Source organism: Heterodontus francisci, chromosome 17 (assembly GCF_036365525.1).
Source record: "Heterodontus francisci isolate sHetFra1 chromosome 17, sHetFra1.hap1, whole genome shotgun sequence".
NCBI lineage: Eukaryota > Metazoa > Chordata > Chondrichthyes > Heterodontiformes > Heterodontidae > Heterodontus > Heterodontus francisci.
In genome coordinates, this window is record NC_090387.1 from 6,496,776 (window position 1) to 6,514,961 (window position 18,186).

At 48.6% G+C, this 18,186-nt stretch overlaps 1 protein-coding gene across 1 annotated transcript; it reads right to left on the reverse strand.

Annotated features, from left to right (window-relative positions):
• Positions 1–3,899: 3,899 nt before the first annotated feature.
• On the reverse strand, positions 3,900–17,963 carry LOC137378704 (cytosolic iron-sulfur assembly component 2B-like). Its single transcript, XM_068049055.1, has 5 exons — positions 17,802–17,963; positions 15,625–15,702; positions 9,650–9,775; positions 5,602–5,647; positions 3,900–5,208 (listed from the first exon to the last, which is right to left on the reverse strand). The coding sequence occupies exons 1-5, from the start codon at positions 17,928–17,930 to the stop codon at positions 5,111–5,113; spliced, it is 477 nt and encodes a 158-aa protein (XP_067905156.1). The 5' UTR covers positions 17,931–17,963; the 3' UTR covers positions 3,900–5,110.
• Between the last annotated feature and the right edge of the window lie 223 nt (positions 17,964–18,186).

An 18,186-nucleotide genomic window follows, 5' to 3' on the forward strand; every position in this document is an offset into this window, starting at 1 on the left:
AAATGAAAAACCTTGAACAGGAAAAAGAATTGAAAAAAACTAGAGGCTGAAAAAGAACTGACAATGAAAAAAACTTGAATTTGAAAAAGGGGAAAGGGAAAAAGAGAGAGCAGTTTGGAGAGAAAAAGAAAAAGGAAAGGAATTCAACTTAAGAGATGGAACGAAGATAAAAGAGTGGCCTTGATGCTAGTGGAGATTCTGTTCAGGAAGAATCTGACTCCAGTCCAGGACCCAGCAAAAAACTTTTTAAATTTATACAAGCTCTCCCTAAGTTTGAGGAAAGGGATGTAGAGGCATTTTTCATTTATTGTGAAAAGATAGGCAAACAAATGAAATGGTCAAAGGAAAGCTGGACACTGCTTATGCATCACAGGTTGATGGGCAGAGCTCGTGAAGTTTATACTATGCTTTCTGAGGAGACTTCTGCAGATTATGAGATGGTAAAAAAGGCTATTCTCACTGCGTATGAGTTAGTCCCTGAAGCTTACTGACAGAAGTTTCAGAACCTCCGGAGATTGGCGGGGCAGACTCATATAGAATGAGAGGGTAAAGCAAATTAATTTTGATCTTGGATACGGGCATTAAAGATGAAAGCCACATTTGAGAACCTTAGAGAACTGATTCTCCTGGGAGAATTTAAAAATTCACTCCCTCCAGTAGTGAGAACTCATGTCGAGAACCAAAAGGTTTCAAGAGCCAGACAAGCAACAGAAATCACTGTTGATTTTGAGCTCGTGTATAAGCCCAAACCCTTTGTTCATCACCCCCACAAACCAGAGAAGGATAAAAGGTGGGAGAGTGGAAGCAAGGCAAGTAGCCGGGTCAAGGACGTACATCTGGGAACGCCCTGGGATCCTCTCCTCAGGCCAGAAAGGAAGGCGTTGAGGTTGGTAGTGAGATCCACAAGCCGAAGTGTTGTTATTGTCACAAGGTGGGACATCTTCGTTCAGAATGCTGGTAAACCTATGGGTCTTGTTGGGATACACAAAGCTAATGCAGAGAAAGGGACTCTGACTGAGAATACAGTAGATCAGGCTGTAGCTTTGACGGCTGCTATAAAGCTAATGTGAGTGCAGGGGTTGAGAATAAGATACCTCAAAGATATAGGGAATTCTTGTCGAAAGGAAAAGTAACTCCTTACCCATCAAATGAGGCAGGCAAACCTATAGTTACACTTAGGGGTACTGGAGCAACCCAAACTCAGAGAACACATTGAATGCTAAGATTTTACTGAATGGTATTGGGGGGTGGGGAGTTTAAAAAACAATTCATTCATAGGATGTGGGCGTCACTGGCTAGGCCAGCATTTATTGCCCATCCCTAATTGCCCTTGGGAAGGCGGTGGTGAGCTGCCTTCTTAAACCACTGCAGTCCATGTGAGGTAGGTACACCCACAGTGTTGTGAGGAAGGGAGAGCCAGGAATTTGACCCAGCGACAGTGAAGGAACGGCGATATAGTTCCAAATCAGGATGGTGTGTGACTTGGAGGGGGACTTGCAGGTGGTGGTGTTCCCATGCATTTGCTGCCCTTGTCCTTCTTAGTGGTAGAGGTTGCAGATTTGGAAGGTGCTGTCTAAGGAGCCTTGGTGCATTGCTGCACTGCATCTTGTAGATGGTACACACTGCTGCCACTGTGCCTTGGTGGTGGAGGGAGTGAATAATTGTAAATGGGGTGCCAATTGAGCGGGCTGCTTTCTCCTGGAGTGTTGAGCTTCATAATGTTGTTGGAGCTGCATCCAACCAGCAAGTGCAGCGTATTCTATCAAACTTCCGACTTGTGCCTTGTAGATGGTGGACAGGCTTTGGGGAGTCAGGAAGTGAGTTTCTCGCCTCAGGATTCCTAGCCTCTGACCTGCTCTTGGAGCCACGGTATTTATATGGCTACTTCAGTTCAGTTTCTGGTCAATGGTAGCCCCTAGGATGTTGATAGTGGGGGATTCAGCGATGGTAATGCCATTGAATGCCAAAGAGAGATGGTTAACTTCTCTTGTTGGAGATGGTCATTGCCTGGCATTTGTGTGGCGCGAATGTTACTTACCACATATCAGCCCAAGCCTGGATATTGCCCAGGTCTTGCTACATTTCTACACGGACTGCTTCAGCATCGGAGTTGTCGCGAATGGTGCTGAAGATTGTGCAATCGTCAGCAAACATCCCCACTTCTGACCTTATGATTGAAGAAAGGTCATTAATGAAGCAGCTGAAGATGGTTGGGCCCAGGACACCATCCTGAGGAACTCCTGTAGTGATGTCCTGGAGCTGAGAGGATTGACCTCCAACAACCACAACCATTTTCCTTTGCGCTTGGCATGGCTCCAACCAGCGGAGAGTTTTCCCCCTGATTCCCATTGACTTCAGTTCTGCAGGGGCTCCTTGATGCCATACTTGGTCAAATGCTGCCTTGGTGTCAAAGGCAGTCATTCTCACCTCTTGAGTTCAGCTCTTTTGTCCATGTTTGGACCAAAGCTGTAACGAGGTCAGGAACTGAGAGGTCCTGGCGGAACCCAAACTGTGAGTCACTGAGAAGGTTATTGCTAAGCAAGTGCCGCTTGATAGTGCTGTCGATGACACCTTCCGTCACTTTACTGATGATTGAGAGTAGACTGATGGGGCGGTAATTGGCCAGGTTGGACTTGTCCTGCTTTTTGTGTACAAGACATACCTGGGCACTTTTCCACGTTGCCGGGTCGATACCAGTGTTGTAGCTGTACAGGACCAGCATGCCTAGGGGCACGGCAAGTTCTGGAGCACAGGTCCTCAGTACTATTGCCAGAATATTGTCAGGGCCCATACGCTTTGCAGTATCCAGTGCCTTCAGTCATTTCTTGATATCATGCGGAGTGAATTGAATTGGCTGAAGTCTGGCATCTGCGATGCTGGGGAGTTCAGGAGGAGGCCGAGATGGATCATCAACTCGGCACTTCTGGCTGAAGATTGTTGCAAATGCTTCAGCCTTATCTTTCGCGCTAACATGCTGGGCTCCCCCATCATTGAGGATGGGGATATTTGTGCAGCATATACCTGAACCTTTGTATCGAGTGCACCTCGAGTGTGACCTAATGTCTGGGACAGTAACTGTGGGAGTTCCATAGTTTGGCGGCAGATGGAATTGACCTACTCCTGGGGAATGATTTGGCCGAAGCAAAAGTATTAGTTTCTCCCATAGTCACAGAGAAACAAAGTGAAGTTAAAGAGACAGAACAGATACAAGGAAAAGTTCCAGGAATGTTTCCTTCATGTGGAGTAACCTAAGCAATGGCTAAACAAGTTCCATTGTCGGAGGTAAAATTGGCACCACAGACAGACAGCCGAATATCTGAAACTTTCTTCGGGGATTTAGATAATCCAAATCCTGTCTCATTCATGATCATATCCTTCTGTCCCTCACTGCTCAGCAAAACAGATGACCCTGTTCTAAGACTGCCTTCCGGAACAAAGTGTACAGGTATTTCTCCCCCTCCTTTATGTTGTGCAGTGTTTGCTGTTCGGCTAATGAGCCTCTTCCTATTCCTATCTCTCTGATAATCGGTAATTTTCCTTAAAAGAATTAAAACAATCATTACATGTAGTACTTCCATGACTATTATATATAATATAGATGTGGGGAGGGAAGAAAATCAGTGATTACTGATCCATTTCCAAATGGGTCCTTCAACCAGTAAAGTTTGAGAATTTGGGAACCACTTGCCTGAAGCATAGGTGTGTGGAGAAGACTTACTAGTTATGTAAGTGGAGAACTTGGTTAGATGTTAAGGATTTCCTCTTTTCCCAAAGAACAATACATTCGGAGAACAGGAGATTCAGCAACCAGAGTGAACAACAATGAAACAGATGTGGGAGGGAAAGCTGGACAGAGCACAACAGGAACCAGGAGAAAAGCAGGAGCAGGTGCAGCATAATCAGCCCATCTAAGCTTTTATTGAGTCTGGTTTCACACATTCACTCACAGGAGTGAGTAACACACAGTTTTACACACTGGACATCCCAATCACAGCAGCAATACTGACTGCAGTTCCCAGGTGGCACCATCTAGTGGGAATGGACCATTCCGTACAGCACCCAACTTCACAGGAAAACTGCAGAAAGAAAACTTCTCACTCCGTCCAACAACCCTGCACATCATAACTTCATTAAATTATCTACTGCTTAGCCGAATCAATCGTTTTATTTTTGCTGTGGTGAGCTTTGGATTGTGGAGGAGTTCTTCTTAAAACAAAATAGTAAAATGACACGAGAGGCAGGAGTGGGATGTTAGATTCCTGTAATGACTGTAACTCTGTCAAAACAACAGCAGAAAAACGAAAACAGGCGGATGTTTGTAAAGTGTTTTGTTAGAATGATCCGTAGCTCACTCAAAATTATTTACAGGCAAACTTTTACAATGTCACTTGTCACTTATCACAGCCTGATGCAGAGATTGTACAAGTGAGTGGGTGTTTGTGGGAACGTGTGAGAGAGCGAGCGCCAGTGAGTGTAACTGTGTGAGCACCAGGGAGTGTGACCGGGAGCACAACTGGGTGAGCATGCCTGAGTGAGTATGGATATACCTGCCAAGTACTTTTGAGACGAGGGTTTGTACTTACAGCACCCCAAACCCACACCCCCACACACCATCCCCAAACCCCCACACCCACACTCCCTGATCAGCCATCTCACTTCAGGAAAGTGCAGAGGCCAGGTCATCAGGATAGGATCTTATACACTCACTATCCCTCCCCCTGGAGCTTACAGAACCCTCACACCAGAAAAAACTAGTCCCCCTCTGCCCCCATCAACTGACCAGCAGACGGGCAAAAACAAGCAGAAAAACACCTGAAGAATTGAGAATCAAGAGACCATTTGCTTATTAAAAAAATACATAGATCAAAATACACAAATCATTCTCCATCTACACATTGGCACATTCCACGGATTCACTTACAGATGTTACTTGCGGAAAGCCCGTTTTTGGAGTTGTATCATGTGTAGGGATCTCACAGATACATAGGGATCATCCCTACTGCCCAAAACAGGAAGAGACCCTCAGATGTACACACAGGGATTGGAACTGTTGTAACCGTCTATCACCGCCCTGTGTCGTTGTTCAGGCAGGTCCCATACCATTCTCTGCTCACAACCTCGCCGATAGACACTGATTAACAACCTCCAGTAGGTGCGTGTTCTCCAGGGCTGCTGCCACTCGCTCCTTATCTGCCAGCTGCTTGTTCACTGGGAAAAGGAGATTTTATTGAGGACGACAGTCTGAACTCCACACTTGCCCCACTCCCCAGACCCTTCATCAGCCCATCCCCAAACGCGCACCCCGCCTCCACCAGGCACTCACCCCACCACCACACACCAACACCCTCCCCCACCCCCACCCAAACAATGCTCGCCCAAAATTGAGATTCTGGATTAAAATTCTGATTTATCCTAAGCAAGGAGTTCACCTAAAGGAATCTGGGTGAGAGAGACACTAGAGAATTCCAGACCCTTGGTTACTCCACCACCATCCCCTCACGCACTTACATGACACGTGTAAAGGCAGTGTGGTCTCAACTGTCACAGTTTACACAGGTTGATCCATTATTAGCCACACACACACACTAGCCCTTTGCTTACCTGCATGTTCAGAGGCGTGGGTTCCTGGAGTTATGTGGACATCCACCTGCAGGAAGAACAGCTCAACATTAGAAATTAAAACCTAAAATAAAAGCAAAATACTGCAGATGCTGGAAATCTGAAATAACAGTAAGTGCTGGAAATACTCAGCAGGTCCGGCAACATCTGTGCAGACAGAAACAGAGTTACATTTTCAGCTCTATGACCTTTCATCAGAACGTCTGTTTTTATATCAGGAATTAAAACCCATGCAAACTCTCAAAGTGCAAGGCAGGAGGCTGACGGGAATGTATTTCCTGTGGTCACTGAAACAGTGTTCTGATCAGAGGAAGGTTGTGTGAAATATATACATCCCCTCCCCCATCATAGAATCAAAGAATTAATACAGCACAAAAGGCCATTCAGCCCATTGTGCCGGTGAGGGCTCTTTGAAAGAACTATTTAATCAGCCCCACTCTCCTGCCCAATCTCAAATTCGTCACCTCAGATCAGAGATCGAACCTGGGACTTCATTGATTTCCTGATGCATTTCTATAGCAGCCATTCAGATCCCCAGAGTCACTCGGGCAGCCCCCTTCTTGTATATTTACCCTGACAGTATCAGGTAATTAGTACACACACTCAGACTATCAGCTAACTAACACATACAGAGGTGGTGGAGCAGTGGTATTGTCACTGGACTAGTAACCCAGAGACCCAGGGTATTGCTCTGGAGACATGGGTTCAAATCCCACCACAGCAGAAGGTGGAATTTGAATTCAATTAATAAATCTGGAATTAAAAAGCTAGTCTAATGTTGGCCATGAAACCATTGACTCCAGTGGTTAACTCTTACATGCCCTCTGAAATGGCCACTCAGTTTAAGGGCAATTAGGGATAGCCAGCGACACCCTCATCCCATGAACGAATAAAAAAAAAATTAACATACTCCCCGATTACCAGGCATCTAACACACACTAGGAAAAAGTGGAGGGGTAGCTCTGTTAATTAAAGATGGTATTAGCGCAATAGAGAGGGATGACCCAAGTTCAGGAGACCAGGATGTAGCAGTTTGGGTGGAGATGAGAAATCATAAAGGCAAGAAGTCACTTGTGGGAGTGGTGTACAGACCACCAAACATTAACTAAACTGTCGGACGGGGTATAAAGGAAGAAATAATGGAAGCTTGTCAGAAACATACAGCGATAATTATGGGGGCTTTTGACCTACAGATAAACTGGAAATATCAGATGGGCAGATGTAGCCTAGATGAGGAGTACATAGAATGGTTTTGGGATAATTTCTTGGAACAATATGGTCTGCAGCCAACCAGACAGTAGGCTATACTAGACCTGGTATTGTGCAACGAGATAGGATTAATTAATGACCTCATAGTTAAGGCACCCATTGGTAGCAGCGATCATAATATGCTTGAATTTTACATTCAGTTTGAGAGAGAGAAGAGTGGATCCAAAACTAGTATTTTAAACTTAAATAAGGGCAATTATGAGGGCACGAAAGCAGAGCTAACTGAAGTGAACTGGCAAATCAAGTTAAGGGATAGGTCAACAGAGACGCAGTGGCAGACATTAAAGGGGATATTTCAGAATACACAGAATAGATACATTTCAACTAAAAGGAAAAATTCCAAGGGTAGGACCCGCCATCCGCGGTTAACTAAAACAGTTAAAGATAGTATCAAACTTAAAGAAAAAGCCTATAATTGCACAAAGATGGCTGGCAGGTCAGAAGATTGGACAGAATATAAAAAACAGCAAAGAATGGCTAAAAGATTGATAAGGAAGGTAAAATTAGAGTAGGAGAGAAAGCTAGCTAGAAATCTAAAGACAGATAGTAAGAGTTTCTATAGATATTTAAAAAAGAAAAGTTAACAAAGTGAGTGTTGGTCCTATAAACAGTGAGTCTGGGGAATTAATAATGGATAATAAAGAGAAGGCAGATGAATTGAACAGATATTTTGCATCAGTCTTCACTATTGAGGATACAAGTAACATCTCAGTATTAGCTGGGAGTCAGGAAATGGAAAGCAGGGAGGAACCTCACAGCTCCAGCGACCCAGGTTCAATTCTGGGTACTGCCTGTGTGGAGTTTGCAAGTTCTCCCTGCGTCTGCGTGGGTTTTCTCCGGGTGCTCCGGTTTCCTCCCACAAGCCTAAAGACTTGCAGGTTGGTAGGTAAATTGGCCATTATAAATTGCCCCTAGTATAGGTAGGTGGTAGGGAAATATCTAGGGACAGGTGGGGATACGGTAGGAATATGGGATTAGTGTAGGATTAGTATAAATGGGTGGTTGATGGTCGGCACAGACTCGGTGGGCCGAAGGGCCTGTTTCAGTGCTGTATCTCTAAACTAAACTAAACTCCAGAAAATTACAATCACCAGGGAAGTGGTACTGAACAAATTGTTGGAGATGTGGGCTGACAAGTCCCCGGGTCCTGATGGACTTCATCCGAGAGTCTTAAAAGTAGTGGCTGGTGAGATAGTTGATGCGTTAAGTTTTAATTTTCCAAAATTTCCTAGATTTAGGTAAGGTTTCGTTAGATTGGAAAATAGCAAATGCAACTCCTTTATTCAAAAAGGGAGGGAGACAGAAAGCAGGAAACTACAGGCCAGTTAGCTCAACATCTGTCTTAGGGAAAATGTTAGAAGCCATTATTAAAGATGGTGTAGCAGGGTAGTTAGAAAAATTCACAGTAATCAGGCAGAGTCAACATGGTTTTGTGAAAGGGAACTCATGTTTAACCAATTTATTGGAGTTCTTTGAGGGAGTTACATGTGCTGTGGATAAAGGGGAACCGGTGGATGTATTGTACTTAGATTTCGAGAAGGCATTTAATAAGGTGCCACATCAAAGGTTAATACAGAAAATAAAAGATCATGGTGTGGTGGGGGGAGAGGTAACATACTGGCAAGAAGAGTAAATTGGTTAGCCAACAGGAAAGAGTGAGTAGGCATAAATGGGTTGTTTCTGGTTGGCAAGATGTAACGAGTGGCGTGCCACAGCTGGGGCCTCAACTTGTTACAATTTATAGAAATGACTTAGATGAAGGGACCGAAGGTACGGTTACTGATGATACAAAGGTAGGTAGGAAAGTAACTTGTGAAGAGGACATACGGGGGCTAAAAAGGGATATAGATAGGTAAGTGAGTGGGCATAGACCTGGCAAATGGATTATAATGTGGGAAAATGTAAAACTGTCCACTTTGGCAGCAAGAATAATAAAGCAAATTATCTAAATGGTGAGAGATTACAGAGTTCTGAGATGCAGAGGGATCTGGGTGCCCTAGTGCATGAATCACAAAAGGTTAGAATGCAAGTACAGCATGTAATTAAGAAAGCTAATAGAATGTTATTGTTTATCGTGAGGAGAATTGAATACAAAAGTAGGAAGGTTATGCTTCAGCTATACAGGACCACATCTGGAGTACTATGTACAGTACTAGTCTGCTTATTTAAGGAAGGATGTAAATGCGTTGGAGGCAGTTCTGAGGTTTATTAGACAAATACCTGGAATGGGCGGGCTGTCTTATGAGGAAAGGTTGGACAGGCTAGGCTTGTATCCACTGGAATTTAGAACAGTAAGAGGCGGCCTGATTGAAACATATAAAATCCTGAGGGGTCTTGACAGGGTGGATGTGGAAAGGATGTTTCCCCCTGTGGGAGAATTTCAAACTAGGGATCACTGTTTAAAAATAAGGGGTCGCCCATCTAAGACAGAGATAAGGAGAAATTTTTTCTCTGAGGGTCGTGGAATTCTATTCCTCAAAAGGTGGTGGAAGCAGAGTCTTTGAATATTTTTAAGGCAGAGGTAGTTAGATTCTTGATAAGCAAGGGGATGGAAGGTTATCAGGGGTAAGTGGAAATGTGGAGAAATCAGTTCAGCCATCAACATATTGAATGGTGGAGCAGGCTCGAAGGGCCGAGTGGCCTACTCTCGCTCCTAATTCGTGTATTCGTATCCTCGCAGATTACCAGGTAACTAGTACACGTTCCCAGATTACCCAGTAACTAGCACTCGCTCCCAGATTACCCGGTAATTAACTCTCACCTTGAAGCGTGCAGGCAGCGATCGCAGTAACTTGACTTTAATCGATAAGCCAATCAGTGTGGCCATACTGCAGTGAGGGATTGTGGGAGTGAAGGCCACCGATACGCTGTTCTCTTCATCAGTCACCTGGGCACAGACAAGGAAATGAAGTTGAGTACAACTGTCTTGGAATCCTGGCTGCTCACCATCCTTTCAAAGGCCAAGCCCACTGAGAATCTTCATGGAAGAAAGTGAAGTGAAGAGGTTAGGGAGGGGATTCCAGAGCTTGGAGCCAAGGCAGTTTAAGGCACAGCCGACAATGGTGGAGTGATTAAAATCGGTGATGCACAAGAGGCCAGAATTAGAGGAGCGTTGGAGGAGGGGAGAGAGAAAGAGAGAGGAGGGGCAAGGTCATGAAGGGATTTGAAATCGAGAATGAGAATGTTTAAAGTCAATGTGGTGCCAGACTGGGAAATAATGTAGTAAAAACAAGAAATGCTGCAAATACTCCGCAGGTCTGGCAGCATCTGTGGAGAGAGAAGCAGAGTTAACGTTTCAGGTCAGTGACCCTTCATCAGAACTAACGTAGGTCAGTTAGCACAGAGAGCAACAGCTGAACAGGACTTTTTAAAAAATTCATTCATGGGATGTGGGCGTCACTGGCCAGGCCAGCATTTATTGCCCATCCCTAATTTCCCTTGAGAAGGTGGTGGTGAGCTGCCTTCTTGAACTGCTGCAGTCCATGTGGGGTAGGTACACCCACAGTGCTGTTAGGAAGGGAGGTACAAGATATTGACCCAGCGATAGTGAAGGAACGGCGATATAGTTCCAAGTCAGGGTGGTGGTGTTCCCATGCATTTGCTGCCCTTGTCCTTCTTAGTGGTAGAGGTCCCGGGTTTGGAAGGTGCCGTCTAAGGAGCCTTGGTGCATTGCTGCAGTGCATCTTGTAGATGGTACACACTGCTGCCACTGTGCGTTGGTGGTGGAGGGAGTGAATGTTTGTGGATGGAGTGCCAATCAAGGAGGCTGCTTTGTCCTGGATGGTGTCGAGCTTCCTGAGTGTTGTTGGAGCTGCAACCATCCAGGCAAGTGGAGAGTATTCCATCACACTCCTGACTTGTGCCTTGTCGATGGTGGACAGGCTTTGGGGAGTCAGGAGGTGAGTTACTCACCTCAGGATTCCTAGCATCTGACCTGCTCTTGTAGCAACGGTATTTATATGGCTACTCCAGTTCAGTTTCTGGTCAATGGTAGTCCTTAGGATGTTGATAGTGGGGGATTCAGCGATGGTAATGCCGTTGAATGTCAAGGGGAGATGGTAAGATTCTCTCTTGTTGGAGATGGTCATTGCATGGCTCTTGTGTGGCGCGAATGTTACTTGCCACTTATCAGCCCAAGCCTGGATATTGCCCAGGTCTTGCTGCATTTCTACACGGACTGCTTCAGTATCTGAGGAGTCACGAATGGTGCTGAACATTGTGCAATCATCAGCGAACATCTCCACTTCTGACCTTATGATTGAAGGAAGGTCATTGATGAAGCAGCTGAAGATGGTTGGGCCTGGGACACTACCCTGAGGAACTCCTGCAGTGATGTCCTGGAGCTCAGATGATTGACCTCCAACAACCACAACCATCTTCCTTTGCGCTAGGTATGACTCCAGCCAGAGGAGGGTTTTCCCTAACATTCCCATTGACCTCAATTTTGCTGGGGCTCCTTGATGCCATACTCGGTCAAATGCTGCCTTGATGTCAAGGGCAGTCACCCTCACCTCACCTCACGAGCTCAGTTCTTTTGTCCATGTTTGAACCAAGGCTGTAATGAGGCCAGGAGCTGAGTGGCCCTGTCAGAACCCAAACTGAGCGTCAGTGAGCAGGTTATTGCTAAGCAAGTGCCGCTTGATAGCACTGTTGATGACACCTTCCATCACTTTACTGATGATTGAGAGTAGGCTGATGGGGCGGTAATTGGCCAGGTTGGATTTGTCCTGCTTTTTGTGTACAGGACATACCTGGGCAATTTCCACATTGCAGGGTAGATGCCAGTGTTGTCGCTGTACTGGAACCGCTTGGCTAGGGGCGCAGCAAGTTCTGGAGCACAGGTCTTCAGTACTATTGCCGGAATATTGTCAGGGCCCATAGCTTTTGCAGTATCCAGCGCCTTCAGTCGTTTCTTGATATCACGCTGAGTGAATCGAATTGGCTGAAGTATGGCATCTGCGATGCTGGGGACTTCAGGAGGAGGCTGAGATGGATCATCAACTCGGCACTTCTGGCTGAAGATTGTTGCAAATGCTTCAGCCTGATCTTTCGCACTGATGTGCTGGGCTCCCCCATCATTGAGGATGGGGATATTTGTGGAGCCACCTCCTCCAGTTAGTTGTTTAATTGTCCACCAGCATTCATGGCTAGATGTGACAGGACTGCAGAGCTTAGATCTGATCCGTTGGTTATGGGATCGCTTAGCTCTGTCTATCGCATGCTGCTTAAGCAGTTTGGCATGCAAGTAGTCCTGTGTTGTAGCTTCACCAGGTTGACACCTCATTTTGAGGTATGCCTGGTGCTGCTCCTGGCATGCTCTCCTGCACTCTTCATTGAACCAGGGTTGGTCTCCTGGCTTGATGGTAATGGTAGAGTGGGGGATATGCCGGGCCATGAGGTTACAGATTGAGGATGAGTACAATTCTGCTGCTGCTGATGGCCCACAGCGCCTCATGAGTGCCCAGTTTTGCATTGCTAGATCTGTTCGAAATCTATCCCATTTAGCACAGTGGTAGTGCCACACAACACGATGGACCGTATCCTCAATGTGAAGGCGGGACTTCGTCTCCACAATGACTGTGCGGTGGTCACTCCTACCAATACTGTCATGGACAGAAGCATCTGCGGCAGGCAGAGTGGTGAGGATGAGGTCAAGTATGTTTTTCCCTCATGTTGGTTCCCCCACCACCTGCCGCAGACCCAGTCTAGCAGCTATGTCCTTCAGGACTCGACCAGCTCGGTCAGTAGTGGTGCTACCGAGCCACTCTTGCTGATGGACACTGAAGTCCCCCACCCAGAGTACATTTTGTGCCCTTGCTACTCTCAGTGCTTCCTCCAAATGGTGTTCAACATGGAGGAGTACTGAGTCATCAGCTGAGGGAGGACGGTAGGTGGTAATCAGTAGGTTACCTTGCCCATGTTTGACCTGATGCCATGAGACTTCATGGGGCCCAGAGTCGATGTTGAGGACTCTCAGGGCAACTCGATCACTACTGCATACAACTGTGCCACCACCTCTCATGGGTCTATCCTGCCGGTGGGACAAGACATACCCGGGGATGGTGATGGCAGTGTCTGGGACATCGTCTGTAAGGTATGATTCCGTGAGTATGACTATGTCAGGCTGTTGCTTGACTAGTCTGTGGGACAGCTCTCCCAACTTTGGCACAAGCCCCCAGATGTTAGTAAGGAGGACTTTGCAGGGTCGACAGGGCTGGGTCTGGCGGTCATTTCCGGTGCCTAGGTCGATGCCGGGTGGTCCGTCCGGTTTCATTCCTTTTTATGGACTTTGTAGCGGTTAGGTACAACTGAGTGGCTTGCTAGGCCATTTCAGAGGGCATTTAAGAGTTAACCACATTGCTGTGGGTCTGGAGTCACATGTAGGCCAGACCAGGTGAGGACAGCAAATTTCCTTCCCTGAAGGACATTAGTGAACCAGATGGGTTTTTACAACAATCGACAATGGTTTCATGGCCATCATTAGACTAGCTTTTTAATTCCAGATTTATTAATTGAATTCAAATTCCACCTTCTGTTGTGGTGGGATTCGAACCCATGTCCCCTGAGAAATACCCTGGGTCTCTGGGTTACTAGTCCAGTGATAATACCACTACACCACCGCCTACCCTACTTGATGCGAGTTAGGATACAGGCAGCAGAGTTTAGGTTCTCTCCTCGTTGGAACACTGCAGTGATGTCAGAACCTCTGACTGTAACTCCATTACACCCAGACTTTCCCTCATAGAATGTAAAGAACTAATTTGTACAAAATGTACAAAAGTCAATTTATACACCACTGGCGCCCATCTATACTTGGTATTTCAGTCACCCAGGACAAGTACAAATTAATCAATTTCAATAGCTTGTTTACATGGACCTTATCTACACCTCTCATTATTTGTAAATCCAAAGCACTTTACAGCCAATGAAGTATTTTGAAGTGTAGTCACTGTTGTAATGTCGGAAATGCAGCAGCTAATTCCTGCGGAACAAGGTCCGAGAAATGGCAATATGATAATGACCAGATAATCTGTTTTTAGTGACTTTGGTTGAGGAATAAATATTGTCCAGGGGAGATGTTTGCACATGATACCAAGTTAGTTGGGAATGTAAGCTGTGGGGAGGACACAAAGAGGCTGCAAACAGATATAGACAGGTTAAGTGAGTGGGCAACAAGATGGCAGATGGAGTACAATGTGGGGAAGTGTGAAGTTTATGTTTATGAGGTCTATGTTATTCACTTGATAATAAGAACAGAAAAGCAGAATTTTTTTAAAAAGGTGTGAAAATTCTAAACGTTGATTGTTCAGAGACTTGGGTGTACTCATATCAGGAACAGAAAGTTAGCATGCAGGTACAGCAAGCAATTTGGAAGGAAAATGGCATGTTGGGCTATATTGCAAGGGAATTGGAGTACAAGATTAAGGAGGTCTTTCTACAGTTGTATAGGGCTTTTGTGAGACCACAGCTGGAGTACTGTGCGCAGCTTTGGTCTCCATATCTAAGAAAGCATATACTTGCCTTGGAAGCGATACAGTGAAGGTTCACTAAATTGGTCCCTGGGATGATGACGTTGTCCTAGGAGAGGCTAAGTAAATTGGGCCTGTATTCTCTGGAGTTCAGAAGAATGAAAGGCATCTCAATGAAACTTACAGGATTATGAAGTAATGGCCTGCTCAGGTCAGGGGAAATAAAATCTGACCCGAACCCGACCACCGGAATGTTCACCTTACATACCTTCCGATTCAGAATCTGCAGCATGAACACGATGACGTCAGAGACGCTCGCTGCACAGACTCAGAGCTTCCCTCCTTGACGTCGCGGACTCCCAGCTCAGGGAGGCTTTTCAACTTTTGACACTTACCAGCAGAGCAAAATGCAATATTTACTGTGTGTGTCCGACCAGGACCTGGCCCGAGCCTGAAAGCCGGACCCGGAAGAGCAACCCGACCCTGACACGTCATCAGGTCCCATCAGGCTCGGGTCGGGTACGGGCCTTTATTCTGGAGGGGTTTGACAGGATAGACACAGAGGTTGTTTCCCCCGGCTCAGGAATCTAGAACACGGGAGCACAGTTTCAGGATGAGGGGATGATCATTTAGCACTGACAAGAGGAGAAATTTCTTCACTCGTGGGTTGAGAGTCTTTGGAATTTTCTACCTAGAGGGTTGTGGATGCTCCACCATCGAGTATATTCAAGACGGAAATTGATAGATTTTTGATCCCTCGGAATCAAGGGAAATGGGGAGTGGGCAGAAAAGTGGAGTTGAGTTACAAGATCAGCCATAATCGTATTGAATAGTGAAGCAGGCTTCAGGGGCCGAATGGTCTACTCCAGCTCCTCCGACTCTAGAACTAATGCTCTAGAACTCCCCTGCCGAGAGATCTGATATGTCCAACTGAGGGGACAGACAGGGCCTTGACTTGGTTTAACGTCTCATGCAAAAGATAGAACTCAGACAGCGCAGCACTCCCTCAGTCCTGCATTAGCAGGGTCAATCTGGCTTTGACAGTCTGTGGAGTGGGTCTTGAACACGTGACATTCTAACTCAGAGGCAAGAGTCTGTAACCAACTGAACCACAGCTTATCCTTTTAGGACGTTGGCAGGCACACCCCTCCTGGTTTTCTCCAGTGCAGTTTAGTTGCTTGAACCCAGCTTTATAATTTACTCCTGACACTGGAAATCATAATGTAATCTTATTTTAAAATAATCTCGACCATTAAAACGCACTTACATTAACTCGAAGCTGTTCCACAACATTTAGTTCCTCCAGACTCAGTGGATGTTCTGGGTCGTTGATCGATCTGATCAGATGTACGTCTGTTAAGGAAAGTTTCCACAGCAGCCTGTGCTAACATTTACACAGGGGATGTGCTGTCTGGAAAAGGCCAGCAACCTCACCCATTTATTAAACTCGCTGTCTGCGGTGTAAGGGGCTGAGAGAGGACTGATTTTAAATGTTAAAGGACTGAAAACAATGCAATTGAAATCTCCTTCCCAAAACACATTCCTGGTTTAACCCTCCCAGCACAAAGAGCAGGAGATTGAACAAACACAGGCCCCAGTACCCGCACCATTCACCTCCCAGAGCCCATAGGCTGGTGAACCACCCGACAGTCCTGCAATGACCCCCCCCCCCAATCACCCCCACTCCACCCCCTCCCTCAAACCCCACCCCCCCGCCCGTCACCACCACCCTCAAACCCCACCCCCCATCACCACCTCCCTCAAACCCCACCCCCCCATCACCACCTCCCTCAAACCCCACCCCCCCATCCCTCAAACCCCACCCCCCCATCAACACCTCCCTCAAACCCCAAACCCATCACCACCTCCCTCAAACCCCTCCCCCCATCACCACCTCCCTCAAACCCCACCCCCCCGTCTCCACCTCCCTCAAACCCCACCCCCTCAGTCACCACCTCCCTCAAACCCCACGGCCCATTACCACCTCCCTCAAACCCCTCCCCCTTCAGTCACCACCTCCCTTCAAACCCCACCCCCGCCCCAACTCCCTCAAACCCCACCCCCGTCTCCACCTCCCTCAAAACCCACCCCCCGTCTCCACCTCCCTCAAACCCCACCCCCCGTCTCCACCTCCCTCAAACCCCACCCCCCGTCTCCACCTCCCTCAAACCCCACCCCCCCGTCTCCACCTCCCTCAAACCCCACCCCCCCGTCTCCACCTCCCTCAAACCCCACCCCCCGTCTCCACCTCCCTCAAACCCCACCCCCCCGTCTCCACCTCCCTCAAACCCCACCCCCCCGTCTCCACCTCCCTCAAACCCCACCCCCCGTCTCCACCTCCCTCAAACCCCACCCCCCGTCTCCACCTCCCTCAAACCCCACCCCCCCGTCTCCACCTCCCTCAAACCCCACCCCCCCGTCTCCACCTCCCTCAAACCCCACCCCCCCGTCTCCACCTCCCTCAAACCCCACCCCCCCGTCTCCACCTCCCTCAAACCCCACCCCCCCGTCTCCACCTCCCTCAAACCCCACCCCCCCGTCTCCACCTCCCTCAAACCCCACCCCCCCGTCTCCACCTCCCTCAAACCCCACCCCCCCGTCTCCACCTCCCTCAAACCCCACCCCCCCGTCTCCACCTCCCTCAAACCCCACCCCCCCGTCTCCACCTCCCTCAAACCCCACCCCCCCGTCTCCACCTCCCTCAAACCCCACCCCCCCATCTCCACCTCCCTCAAACCCCACCCCCCGTCACCCCCTCCCTCAAACCCCACCCCCCGTCTCCACCTCCCTCAAACCCCACCCCCCGTCACCCCCTCCCTCAAACCCCACCCCCCCGTCTCCACCTCCCTCAAACCCCACCCCCCGTCACCCCCTCCCTCAAACCCCACCCCCCGTCTCCACCTCCCTCAAACCCCACCCCCCGTCTCCACCTCCCTCAAACCCCACCCCCCCGTCTCCACCTCCCTCAAACCCCACCCCCCGTCTCCACCTCCCTCAAACCCCACCCCCCCGTCTCCACCTCCCTCAAACCCCACCCCCCGTCTCCACCTCCCTCAAACCCCACCCCCCCGTCTCCACCTCCCTCAAACCCCACCCCCCGTCTCCACCTCCCTCAAACCCCACCCCCCGTCTCCACCTCCCTCAAACCCCACCCCCCCGTCTCCACCTCCCTCAAACCCCACCCCCCGTCTCCACCTCCCTCAAACCCCACCCCCCCGTCTCCACCTCCCTCAAACCCCACCCCCCGTCTCCACCTCCCTCAAACCCCACCCCCCCCGTCTCCACCTCCCTCAAACCCCACCCCCCGTCTCCACCTCCCTCAAACCCCACCCCCCGTCTCCACCTCCCTCAAACCCCACCCCCCGTCTCCACCTCCCTCAAACCCCTCCCCCCATCACCACCTCCCTCAATACCCTCCCGGGTTTTATTTCTCCACCGCCGGATATCGAAGATCTCCCGGTCGTCGATCGCATCCGCCACGTCCTCCTCCTGCTCCCGGACGGTGAGCGGCCGCTCCGAGCTCCGACCGTAAATCAGCGGATTCGCGTTCTCCAGCCGCGGCCAGGCCGCCATGGCAGGACACACACTTCCGGTCCCGGGTCAGAGGTTGCATACTCCCATTGGACAAGGGCGGGGCCACAACGGGGCCGCTGCCCATCATCGGGCGAGGCGGGGCCAGAGTTGCACTGCGACCAATCACAGAACGAGGACATGGCGGCACAACCGCCAATCACTGGGCGGGGCTGGGGCAGTGATGCACAGCAGCCAATCACAGGGCGGGGGCGGGGCCACCAGTGGCCAATCCCAGCTCAGTAGTTGTAATAATGTT

What these genes read in the sequence shown, in the direction of transcription:
- LOC137378704 (XM_068049055.1), bottom strand. Translation starts at nt 17,930, where the DNA reads ATGGCGGCCTGGCCGCGGCTGGAGAACGCGAATCCGCTGATTTACGGT. An exon ending in TGGAACAGCTTCGAGTTAAT is followed by an intron (nt 9,776 to 15,624) that starts GTAAGTGCGTTT and finishes GTCTGTGCCCAG; the next exon opens with GTGACTGATGAAGAGAACAG. An exon ending in CCACGCCTCTGAACATGCAG is followed by an intron (nt 5,209 to 5,601) that starts GTAAGCAAAGGG and finishes TCCTTTTCCCAG; the next exon opens with TGAACAAGCAGCTGGCAGAT.